Consider the following 13,117-nt stretch of genomic DNA (forward strand, 5'->3'; position numbering starts at 1 on the left):
AATTTAAATATTTTGAAATAAAGCTGCGTTTTAAAGACAAACATTGTCAGACTGGGCAAACAAAATCCAGCTATTTGTTCTTTACAAGAGACATATGAAAGTATAAATGTACAGAAAGTTTGAAAGTAAAAGGGTGAAAAATGATGTACTAGGTAAATACTAAATAAAAGAAAGGTCATAGCTATAGGAGACAAAATATTTTAAGGGAAAAAACTTATTAGAGATAAAAAGATAACTGTATAATGATAAAATATTCAATTTTCCAATACGGTATAACAATTAAAAAAAATAATGATATACCTTCAAAAATGAGCTGAAATGACAAAATTACATGGAAAATTAGTCAAGACCACTATCTCATGAGCTATTTCAACACACATTTCTGTGATTTTTTTGTGAATAAGCAGTAGAAAATCATAAAGGACATAGAAGATTTGAGGAACACAATTAACAAGCATGAGCTAATGAACATATATAGAACTCTATGTCCAATAACTATCCAACATATGGTATTTTCAAGCATCCGTGGAATACCTACAAAACTGGACCATTAAAAATTAAATGCTGGGGGTGAGGGCATGAATAGGCAGAGCACAGAAGTTTTTTAGGGCAGTGAAAATACTCTGTATAATACTATAATGGTGGATACATGTCATTAAAACATTTGTCCAAACCCGTAGAATGTACAACACCAAGAGTAAACAGTAATGGAAATGGTAGACTTTGGGTGACAATGATGTGTAGATGTAGGTTCATCAGTTGTAGCAACTGTACCACTCTGGTGGGGGATATTGATAATGGGAGAGGCTATGCATGTGTAGGGGTTGAGTGTATGTGGGAAACCTCTATACCTTCTTCTCAATTTTGCAGTGGGCCTAAAACTGCTATTAAAAAAAAAGTCTTTTTTATTTATTTATTTATGGCTGTGTTGAGTCTTCTTTGCTGTGCGCAGGCTTTCTCTAGTTGCGGCGAACCAGGGCTACTCTTCATTGTGGTGCACAGGCTTCTCATTGCAATGGCTTCTCTTATTGTGGAGCACGGGCTCTAGTAGTCGCAGCACGCGGGCTCAGTAGTTGTGGAACACGGACTTAGTTGCTCTGCAGCATGTGGGATCTTCCCGGACCAGGGATCGAACCCATATCCCCTGCATTGGCAGGTGGATTCTTAACCACTGTACCACCAGGGAAGTCCAAAAAATAAAGTCTTAATCAAAAAATCAACTGCTTCAGCCATAAAGCATTAGTCAAGGAAGAAATTACAATGGAATTAGAAAATATTTAGAAGCAAAAGCTGATGAAAATATTACATAACAAAACCTGTGGGATGCAGTTAATATAGTATTTAGAGAAATATATAACCTTAAATATTTCTCATAGAAAAGCTCAAAAATTAATAAGCTCAAAAGTTAAAGTCTCAAAATTAATGAGCTAAGTGTCCATATCAAAATAACACCCAAAAAAGTAAAAGGAAGAAAAAAAACTATAGATAAGAAAAAATTTTAAAAAGAAGATGAACAAAGCCAGAAGTTGATTTTTTAAAAATATTCATAAAATTGACAAAATTCTGGCGACAATGATCAAGAAACAAAAAGAAGGCACAAGTAACCAATATTAGGAATAGAAATGAGTTAAGAATACAAGCCACAAACTAGAAAAGGATATTTGTCATGCAATAAATATAAAGGCTATATAAAGAATTCCTATACGTAGTAAGAAAAAGATAGACAGCCAATGGTTCAAAAGGAATTCCACAGAAGAAACATTTCACAAATTTTTGAAAAGGTGTTCAGGAATTCCCGGGCAGTCCAGTGGTTAGGACTCTGTGCTTCCACTGCAGGGGGCACAGGTTCGATCCCTGGTCAGGGAACTAAGATCCCACATGCCTCAAGGCACAGCCAAAAAAGAAAAAGAAAAAGTGTTTTACCATATTAGTAATCAAGGAAATGCATGTTAATACCTATGAGATTCACAAAATCAAAACGTCAGACAATACCAAGTATAAATGAGCATATGAAACAGGGGCACTACACTATCTGCTAGCTGGTAGCAACCTTTGGAAAACAGTTGGCCTTATTTGAGGTTAAAAGTGTGCATACCCATATGGATCTTTTGCTTAAAACACCTTCTTTCTTAATCTTACTGAAAATATCTTTGTTTCTTTCTGAATTCTTTCTTCCTTTAACTACAACAGTGATTTCTTCATTTTAATTTTAAATACATCCTTCTTATTCTCTTGATAATGGGATTTGACTTTCTCTTTTTTAATGGGGATTTATTCCCTCACCCAGCTGATATTAAACATTTTAGTATCAAGATCCCATTAAAAATTTATTGAGGACCCCAAAGAGCTTTTGTTTATATGAGCTGTAGCTATTGCTATTTACCATATCAGAAATTAAAACTGAGAAATTTTTTAAAAAATAAAATAAAAAACTATGCATACCCTATGACTCAGGAATTCCATTTCTAGGTATGTACTTCAGAGAACTCTTGAATATAAATGTTTATAGCAGCATTATTACGAATAAAAAAGAAAAATCTTGTAACCCCCTGGAGGTAACCTAGCTGATAAACAACAGTAGAAGGGTAAGTAAATAAGCTTCAGTATATTCACCCAAGGGAATACCATATAGCAATGAAAGGAATTGCAGCTACAGAGAACAATATGGTGAATACCATTATCAGAACATTGGGGGAAAAAAGCAAATCATCAGTGAGTTACATAAAGAATTATCTCATTGATCTAAAATTCAAAAAGTTACAAACACTGAATTATTTAGGGTGTGATGGTCAGTTTTTTGTGTCAGTTTGTCTAGGCTAGAGTTCCCAGTGATTCAGTCAAACACTAATCTAAGTGTTGCTGTGAAGGTATTTTATAGATGCCTGAAAGTCCATAATCAGTTGATTTTAGGTAAGGGGGATTATTCTAATAATAATCTGTATGGACCTGTTGCAATCAGTTGAAAGGCCTTCAGAGCAGAGCCAAGGCTTTCCTGAATAAGAAGAAACTTCCACTGTGGACTGCAGCTTCATCTCCTGCCCAAAAATTGCAGCCTGCCCTTCCTAATGGCCTACCCTGCAGATTTCGGACTTACCTAGCCAGCCCCACAAATGCATAAGCCAATTCCTTGCAATAAATCTTCTTACTATAGGTCTCCTACTGATTCTCTTTCTCTGACTGACAGATTTTGGTACTGGAGGTGGTTCTAGAGGAAGAGAATCTTAAGGATGTGTTTTCTGAATAGGTCCTGGATTTGCTGGAACTGTTTCTGTAGTCTGATTAGATTTAAAGGCACAAATGACTCTATTTCAAGTGGTAAAGAGGGTACTGGTAGTCCATGGAGTGATGATATAAGAGATATGAAAAACATCACCATTGGATACTCCAGGCAAGGGTTTGGATGACCTTTGAACTTTTTTTTTTTTTTTTTGGCGATGCCACGAGATTTGTGGGATCTTAGTTCCCCGACCAGGGATTGAACCTAGGCCCTCAGCAGTGAACGCGCCGAGTCCTAACCACTGGACCACCAGGGAAATTTCCTGGGTGACCTTCAGACATTTTAGTCAAACTAAATAGTACAATGAGATTGGCTGGTGGTTCCTAACTGTGCTGGACAAAGTGGGAAAAGAGAAGGATAAGCTCAAGGCTTTAAATTCCCAGCTCAAGATCCTCATAAAATGACCCAAAAGCTGGCCGAAAAACAAACCCCATATCTCACTCTGTGAGTGGCTGAATTACAATGCAAATTGAATTCCCAGTCTCAATGGTATCTACTGTTAAAGTGAGGGCACTGATTGTGAAGAGATGGGATGCTGAAAGTTGGAATGAGGACAAATGGGAAGACCCTGAGAGAGACGGGGACACTGAGTCCCTCAATTCTGGTGAGAGTTTTCAAGCAGTAGAAGCAGACTTTCCACTGGCATCTGAGGGGATTAACCCTGCATTGGAAACTGTAATGGCCTCCTCAAAGCAGCTGCTTTGCAAGACAGTTTCTGTCTGCTGTTTCTCCTCAGGACCCACTCCCACCACTCCCTTTGCTTCTAGACCTACAATTAGACTCAAGTCCCAGCATGTCCCTAAAGGTGAAGCGTAAAGCAGGAGGAGGTATGCTATTCACCAAAAGACTGCATGATTTTCCCAATTTATACAGACAAAGCCAGGGAATATGAGATTGGAATGTTAAGAGTGGAGTACTTCTGTAAGACCTGCTTGTCAGCCTCAGGAAGGTGCAGAGGACACATTTTTCACCACAACACAGAGGAATACTTACAAAGGTGAGAGAGACTATTAATACCAGGAAAGGAATGATGTCCCTCTCACCCCTGCAGCCTCACCCCACCAAGCCTGGCAGAGAAGAGAAGGGCCAAGACTCACCTTTATCGGTACTTTTCTTAGTTCCTCTGATCAGACCAGCGTGTCATGCACCCAACCCTGAACCTATTAGTGTGGCCAGTGGGATGGGAAATGTTATTTGGCTTAAACAATTCAGGGTCTATACCTGGGTTGGGGATGGGATCAAATCCCAAGCCACATAGATGAAAATAGGTGATGGGGGTGAGGAGTACAGTTCTGAGTGGGAATTCTGACTACTATTAACTGGAAAGGGGGAATAGATGGTGGGCGCTAAACAGGATGAATTTCCTCTGTTGCTGCAGAAGGAAAACAGTACAGACTCAGGACCCAGGCTTGCTATGTAACTATGCACACCAGGGCAGGGCAGGCTGGGTTTCTGTGTTCCCTATCAGTGTAATGGATTTGGTGTTTTAATCTAATCATGTAGTAAAAGTTCCATACTTGAAAAAAAAGTTCTATACTTGAGAAAAGCTTCAAACATATGCATAAACGTATCTTCACAATTGGATTATACCAAATCCTGTTTATTATTGTAGTCAGTAGAAGTGCTGGTTTTGAGGATCTTCTAGTGTTGGAGGAGGTCGTAGAGAGGATGTGACCCACGAGCTGGACCCCGGCAACTGGAGGCCCCTCACCCCCTCCCCATCCTTGGAATGTGTGCTCTGCTTGTCTTCCTCACGCTAGAAGCTGCCCAAGGACACAGCTCTGAGATAGTCATGTGGTGCTGAGACCATCTGGACGTTGTACATGATGGAGCCCAGTTCAGTCCTCTGTATAAACTTCAAGATTCTGGCAGGCGGGTGTGGAGATCTGTTCATCTTGCGGCCACCCAAGACAAGCTTGGTAAGTAGGTTCTCTTGCTTCTTAAACCTGCCACCTACCAATCTGCAGTGGTTTGCCTCTTTCTTCAGTCTCTCCCTGCCCTTCACCTATGGGGCCAGTTTCAGAAGCTCCCAAGGAGGTTGCAAGCTAACACCTAGGTGTCTGGAGCAGCATGGATTATTATTTGTGCCTCAACTAAAAGTAGTAATAGCTTTTAGCTTTGGTCACTTATACATGCAAACTCTGTATACTAAGTGCCCTCCACGCATCAGCTCTTAAATCTCCCTCAACCCTGTGAGCTTGATATTATAATCTGACTTTCCTGATAAGGAATCTGAGGTTTAGGGATATAGGCAGCTTGGCCAAGGTAACACAGCTACTAATGGCAGAGTTGGGATCTGAACCAGGCCTACAGGACCGCAAAGTTTGTCCTGTATGATGGGTATCGTGCTTTGCCCCTACCCCTATCTCCACCCCACACCCCTGCCCTGTCCTGCAGTATCATATTGGCTATTAATGAAAAAAAAAATTCTGATTCAACCTTTGCTTCCCAGTGCTAAGTTTGGCCTCATCTTCTATCTGAAAACTCTAAAAGTCAGGATATTCACTGGCTCTGGAAAAATAGGCTGCACGATTCAGTTGCAAAGTTTGAGCAGAGGCTGCAAAACTTATCTTTTAAGCTCTATGAGGTTTTAGTATCAGGAAGCTCCTTGTCAACATCTGCCAGATTCCTGTTCTGCTGCTTCACTTTGTCTTGTCTCCTCTGTTATGACTTGATGTCACACCTGAGAACAATAGCTGTTTATGGTCAAGCTTTAAAATATCAAAGTCAGGAAGTCAGGGAACCATATGTATTTCTGGAGGAGTAACAAACACGTTGTCAGACTTGTTTTTCTGTGCACCCGTGATAATATACTGGTGTTGATAAAAAGGTCCATCATGCCATGGACTCAGATTCCCACTGATCTTTGAGTCAAGGGAGTGAGAAGCTCCATCAAAAGGAGACTGTTTGGGCTGCTTTAACAAGATACCACAGACTGGGTGGCTTTTAAACAACATAACTTTATTTCTCACAGTTCTGGAGGCCGGAAGTCTGAGATCAGGGTGCCAGCATAATGAAGGCCTTCTTCCTGGTTCATAGCCAGCAACTCGCTGTGTCCTCACATGGTGGAAGAGGTGAGGGAGCTCTTTTATAAACGGGTGGTGTCTCTTTTATAAGAACACTAATCCCATTCATGAGGGCTCCACCCTCATGACCTAAGCAGCTCCCAAAGGCCCCACCTCCCGATACCATTAGAATTTCAGAATTAGAATTTCCACATATAAATTTGGGGAGGGGGTGGGCACAAACATTCAAACCACAGCAGTGTTTCTGTCACCTTCCAAAAGGTAGGATCCAGGATGTGTGAAAGTTGGAGGGAGTGACTGAAGACCATGGGGTCGAATGTAGTTCGTTTTTGCAAAGAAATGGATGGAATCCATTGAGGTTCCTAAGTTTTTTCAGAAGTGTAAGAGCCAGGCTGCCATGCTTGCTTGTGAATAGGAGCTGGTGAATAGGATGGGGCTGTGAGGCCCAGATTTGGAAGGTACCCTAATCCTACTTGCAAATGTCACATTCAGACACTTAGCAAAATGTCATATTAGGAAAAATATTTAGCAAATGCCATATATAGACACTTAGGAAATATGGTTAGCAAGTAACCAGGTTACTCAACAGAGGCCTTAGTTTCCCCATCTGTAAAATGGAGATAATACGACCCACTGTCCCAGACTGTGGAAAGGATTAATTGAGATATGCATGTAAAGTTCCTGGCATTTAGCAGGTACTTAGTAAATAGCAGCCATTATTATTAACATTTTTATTGTGTGTAGACCCATATTGAGTTTGTTCAGACAATTGAACATATAATTTACATTATAATAACTAACAAATGTTATCCTCCTCAGATGCGGGTCTGTGGAACCAGAATAGCATCTGTAGCAGCTGAAGTCATCCTAGGCTCTTGGCCCTGTGTCCTGGCAGCAATTTGATATGAAGATGGCAGCCAGGGTGCTGTGGGGCAGCCTCAGCCTGCTCCGCCTGGTGTGGTGTCTCCTTCCGCAGACAGGCTACGTGCACCCAGATGAGTTCTTCCAGTCTCCTGAGGTCATGGCAGGTAAAGCTCCGCATGTGTGGTTACGATAAGCTGCAGCAGAGTCTGGTCAAGGAGCTGATTGGCTATTTAGTGCGGAGGGAGAAAAATGTCTGTGCAGATGAGCAGTAAATCCACAAGCCTCTCTGGCATAAGAATTTGGGAGTGGGGACTTCGCATCTCCTTCCTGAGTGGTGACATTGACCTTCTAAATGATACCGATGAAATGCCAGCCTCTTTGACATCTTCCTGCTTATAACAACAGTACAGGTCATTCAGAACAAAAGCTATTTTGGGCTTCTCAGTGGAAGGATTTTAGAGTTGGGCTTCCCCAGTGATTGGGGAAACTTACACAGGGCTGTGACATAAAATAATAATGAAACTTTTCTTCTGTAGGTTCATATGATGGCTGAGGGAACCCAGACCTAGAATGCTCACTTGTTAGAACTTAACTTCTAGGTGGTATAGCACACATCATGAAGATGGTTGCTGGAAACCTTGAGGCCTTTCAGATGCTGTGGTCACAAGGCTTCCTCCTCATGGTTCGAGATGGCTGCTTGTGCTCCAGGCATCAGGTCTGACACCCAGAGAGGAAGCCAAGAGATAGGCCTACTTTCTTTAAGGGCATATTTTGAAAGTCACATACTTTTTGCCCATTCCATCCCATTGGTCAGAATGTATCACGTGACCACCCGTACCTGCAAATGGAAGCTAAAAAATATAGTGTTTATATCTGACCAAATGCCCGGCTAAAGAGACTAAGGATGAAGGAAGGAATGGATATTGACTGGGGAGTTATCAGCTATCTCTGCCACAGGGCTCAGCAGGTGCATTTGTTTTTAAAGTTGAAAGGTCCAGTTTTTTTTCCACCACCACCCCCCCCGTTTTTTTTTAACCTGAGCCAGTAAAAAGCAGCCAGATTGATCTGATCCGAGGTTTTCTGTTTCCCTTTCACCTTATGACACAGAGAGAAAAAAACTGCCAAAAGGCCGGAAGAATAAGGAGGAGAAGCAAAGAGTCTTAGACAACCAGCAGTGTTATCAAGTGTTAGATATTGTAGAGCTTGGAGCTAAGATGCAGAAATTAAGAGTTCATTTTACTCACCCCCACCCCTCAGAGCTCTGGGACAGTGGGGCACACAGTCAAAGACTAGCCCCAGGCAGCAAGTAATTTTAATTACATGAGTATATTCTTAATTTTAAACATTAAGAATCATAGACAAAACCAGTCGCTTTTGACCATAACCACAGTTGCTCATTCCCTTCCCCCATTCTCACACTGGCTGTCCTGGGTAACAGTCATAATCACGGAGATGTGTTTTTGACTCTGACTTTGGAGACTTTAGAACTCAAGGAGAGGAATGGGGCCTCCCCCTGCCCCTCCTCATACATCCAGGACACACTGTTACCTCACTTCCCAGGTGTGGGCTGCGTAACAAACCATCACAGACCTAGCAGCTTAAAACTGGCAGCTCACAGTTCTGTAAATCAGAAGTCCAGCCTGGGCTCTCTGCTCAGGGTATCATAAGGTATGGGCTGGGCTGAGTTCTCGTCTGGAAGCTCTGGGAGAAAATCTGCTTCCAAGACGATTCTTGCTGTTGAACAAATTTAGTTTATTGAGGCTATGGAACTAAAGTCCCATTTCCTTGCTTGCTGTAAGCCAAGGGCTGCTCTCAGCTCCCAGAGGCCACCCACATTCCTTGCCAACTGCCCCTTCCACCTTTAAGCCAGCAAATCCTTCGCACCTCTGATGTCCTCTTCTGCCACCAGCTGGAGAAAACTCTCTGATTTAAAGGGCTCATGTGATTTTTGTCACATGCATCTGGGTGATCTCCGTATCTTAGGGTCAGCTGACCCCTGTGACGTAACCTAATCACAGGAGTGAACTCTGTCATCTTCACAGTCCCAGGGGTTATGTCCGGCATGTACACCAGGGGGCTGGAAAATCTTGGGGGCCATCCTAGGATTTTGTCCGTCATATCCTCTGTGCTGGGACCTGGCTCACCTCTCCTTCTCTCTCTGCAGAGGACGTCCTGGGCATAAAGGCCGCGCGGCCCTGGGAGTTTCACCCCAGCAGCCCCTGCCGTACAGTGGTCTTCCCACTGCTGACCTCTGGCTCTGCCTTCTGGCTGCTCAGGCTCTGGGAAGAGTGGGGGCCGTGGCCTGGCCCGGTGAGTGGCTATGCGCTGCTGGTCGGGCCCCGCCTCCTCCTCACTTCCCTCTCCTTTGCCCTGGACTTGGCCGTGTACCACGTAGCCCCACGCTGGGGGGCGGAGCGCTGGAACGCCCTGGTCCTGCTGTCTGGCTCCTACGTCACATTGGTCTTCTACACAAGGACCTTCTCCAATGCCATTGAGGGGCTGCTCTTTGTGTGGCTGTTGGTACTGGTATCCCCCCGTGTGACTGGGAGCTGCACGCCCAAGAAGCCTGCCCCAGGCCCGCTGTGGCACAGTTGGCTTCTTGGGGGTGTCATGGCTGCTGGCTTCTTCAACCGGCCCACCTTTCTGGCCTTTGCTCTGGTCCCCCTCTTCCTCTGGGGTACTTATGGAGCCACAAACCCCAGCCTCAAGTCGCTGACCAAGGAAGCCCTGGTGCTGCTCCCAGGGGCGACCCTCACAGCAGTGGGGTTTGTGGCTGTGGACAGCTGCTACTTCTCCAGTCCATCTAGACCCAGTACCCTTGTCCTTACACCTGCCAACTTCTTGTACTACAACCTGGATCCCGTAAACCTGGCGAGGCATGGCACACACATGCGGCTCACTCACCTGGCAGTCAATGGCTTCCTGCTCTTTGGGGTGCTGCATGCCCACGCCCTGCAGGCTGCGTGGCAACAGCTGCGAGCCTGCCTCCAGGCCTTCATACAGATGGGCTTCCCAAGGGCACTGGCTGCCCGGAGCCTGCAGTCCAGCCCCAGGTCTCACCTCCTGCTCCTCTACTTCATGCCCCTGGCCCTGCTGTCTGTCTTTAGCCACCAGGAGGCTCGGTTCCTAATCCCCCTCCTGGTCCCCCTCGTCCTGCTTTGTAGTCTACAGACCCAACTGGCACCCCGCAAGGGCACCCTGGTCCTTTGCAATGCCCTGGGTGCCCTCTTCTTCGGCTGCCTGCACCAGGGAGGCCTGGTGCCTGGCCTGGGGCACTTGGAGCAGGTGGTTCGCGCTCCTGTGCTCCCGCGTGTACCCACCCACTACACACTCCTCTTCACCCACACCTACATGCCCCCGCGGCACCTCCTGCACCTCCCGGGCCTGGGCTCGCCCGTGGAGGTGGTGGACATGGGCGGGGCTGAGGACCAGCTCCTGTGCCAAGCCCTCAGCAACCTCACCAGACAACCAGCCTGCCACGTGGCTGGTGGGCCGTGGCTCTGCCGCCTTTTTGTGGTGACCCCTGGCACCACCAGGTCTGCCATGAAGAAGTGCAGCTTCCCCCTCAAGAATGAGACACTCATCTTTCCCCACTTGACTCTGGAGGACCCACCGGCCCTGTCCTCCCTGCTGAGTGGGGCTTGGAGGTACCATCTCAGCCTTCACATCCTGGAGCTGGGGGAGAAGCCTGACAATATGACAGAAAAGCCCCTGCCCAAGACTCAGCCATAGGTGAAGGCGCTGCTCCACCTTCTAGGTAGAGAGCTGGGCTGGGACAGAGACCTGACTCTCTTCCTTCCCTTTCCCTTCCAGAATCCCCACCTCTCCTGTACACAGCCTTTGACTGCTCCACCCTCTGGGTAAACTGACACCCATCTTCCCTCAAAAGCCAAAGATCTGACCAGTCGCAGTCCTGATGCCAAGGTCCCCAAAGAACCTGGTGTAATCAATGACGCAAAATGCCTGTTCCTGGCCTATTCCTTCCAGCCACTGTGATGTTTTAAACATATAAATAGCACCTGACTGTGAAAGGAGACAACAATCTCCTAATGACGTTCCTGAATGACTCCCCCCAAACCTTCCAGGATGCCTTACCTCTTGCTGTCATGACAACCCTTTGGCTTCCTAGATACCTGGAAGGAGGCAGTGTAGTGATGTAGAAAGAGCAGGTAGCTCATATTCAGAGGAGTTAGTTCTCGTCCCTGGTCTGCTACACACTGGCTACGTAATCTTAAGAAAGCCCCTTCCCCTCACCCAGCCTCAGTTTTCCAATCTGTACAAGGGATCAGATGGTCTCTGAGGTGTCTGCCAGCTAACACTGTGTCATTCCTGGGTCTGCAGCACATGTTCCCTGGCCAGACAGGCATGTCTCTCCCAAAGCTCTGTAAGCATAGAAGTGGGTGTGCTGTATTTAACGGTACTTCAGGGCCTACCGTCTCAGCGCTTGGTTATTACCAAAAAAAGTAGTTCTGGAACTTTTCTCCCCACCCACTCTCTTACTCCTGTCCCTGAGAGAGGTGATGGAACGCTTCTGCATCTCACCCTTGAGGGATCAAGGAGCCCAGATGTTCTCCCTTCTCAGTTGGCCCCAGTGGGAATGGAGATAGAAGGCTCAGTCAGTATTTGGTGGCACTTGAGCACAAAACCTTAAATGTGGTCTGGTCACTCTCCAAGCTCAAAGCTTCTGTCTGAAGCCCCTTCACAGGACCGAGAGCAGGCCCTGGGCCAAACCCACACCTGCTGCCCTGGTGGAAGCCATCGCACCGGGGCGTGTTGCTCCTCACAGCACAGGGGCCCCCCCCGCCTGGTCCGCTGGGAACACGAGGAGCTGTGGCACTAAGCTTGTCCTCGTTCTCCCTCCTCGCGGCCCTGCCATCTCATGAGAATAAGAGGCACCCAGGCCACTGAGAGCAGTATGCTGGAGGAGCACAGAGCAGGAGGCCAAACCTATACAACCGACCTAACCTGAGCGCTTTTCTAGTCCCGCCTTCTGCTGGCTAAAGCCTTGGGTCATCTTAAAGCTCCACCCACCACAGGCAAGCTGCTCTGCGGCGGTTGCTAGGGTCCTAGTGCCACACGTTCCTCAGGACTCCAACCCTGAGGGAGAGGAAAGTCAGTGCCATGCTAGTAAATGTTTAGCAACCCGTTCTCTAAGGGCAAACTAGCCCCCATTTGTAGTGCTTGCCGATTTGTGTGGTGTAAATACTCTCACCATGGCTGGTTTCAAACTACTAAAATGATGTTACTCAACCTGGGAGGAGATGCCAAGGATCTTTCTCCTGAGCTGGCTGTAGCACACTCCCGGATATTTCCCTCTTTAAAACTCTATAGTACCTGTTCATGATAGTTCATTGTTCTTTTGGTTGGTTTGTTACGAACTTCAGATTGGTCTTCCTACCTGTAGCGCTTAGCGTCATCTCTGGCACCCGACAGCACTTATTTACTCTGCAGCCAAAGATGGCTTCTCTGCCCAACAGATAAAACCAAGTGCCACCTTGAGACACCCCAGATTCGAAGGTCCCAAATTCCTCTGGGCTTCTTGGGACTTCTCTTTCCTTCTCCAGTTGGGTTCACACCCCCAGAATTCCCTGCAGGAGCTGTTGGTGTAGCGGTCTGTGTAGACCGTAGTGGTCTGAGCGCTAACAAATTTGTCTGTTGGTGTCTAGATTTGTGTGGCACCAAGGGGTGATTTGGAATTGTCCTGCAGGATAGTGGAGTGAGTTACTTCCCTGCTTCACTTTCTGACAAAGCTCACAAGAGCCTGAAAGGTATGTTGGGAGACTGTTGCCACTGGGGGTGGTGGGAAGAATTTGGTCTGTTTCTTTAGTAATAGGGTACCTGGTGGGCTGACAAGCCACTGACTACGAACACTGGAGTCTTCTCCAACGAAGCGGGGAGGCATCCAAATCTCCTCTAGCTGGAGCAGAAAGGACCCAGTTCTCTCTCTCTG

The 13,117-nt window shown here is 46.1% G+C and overlaps 1 protein-coding gene across 1 annotated transcript; it reads left to right on the forward strand.

Moving 5' to 3' along the window:
- The first annotated feature begins 7,122 nt into the window (after positions 1–7,122).
- Positions 7,123–10,899, forward strand: PIGZ (phosphatidylinositol glycan anchor biosynthesis class Z). The gene is given in 3 exon segments (XM_068545481.1): positions 7,123–7,160; positions 7,162–7,331; positions 9,332–10,899. Coding segments are annotated over 3 exon segments (1,776 nt in total).
- The last annotated feature ends 2,218 nt before the right edge of the window (positions 10,900–13,117 follow it).

Source organism: Eschrichtius robustus, chromosome 6, assembly GCF_028021215.1.
Source record: "Eschrichtius robustus isolate mEscRob2 chromosome 6, mEscRob2.pri, whole genome shotgun sequence".
NCBI classification, from domain to species: Eukaryota; Metazoa; Chordata; class Mammalia; order Artiodactyla; family Eschrichtiidae; genus Eschrichtius; species Eschrichtius robustus.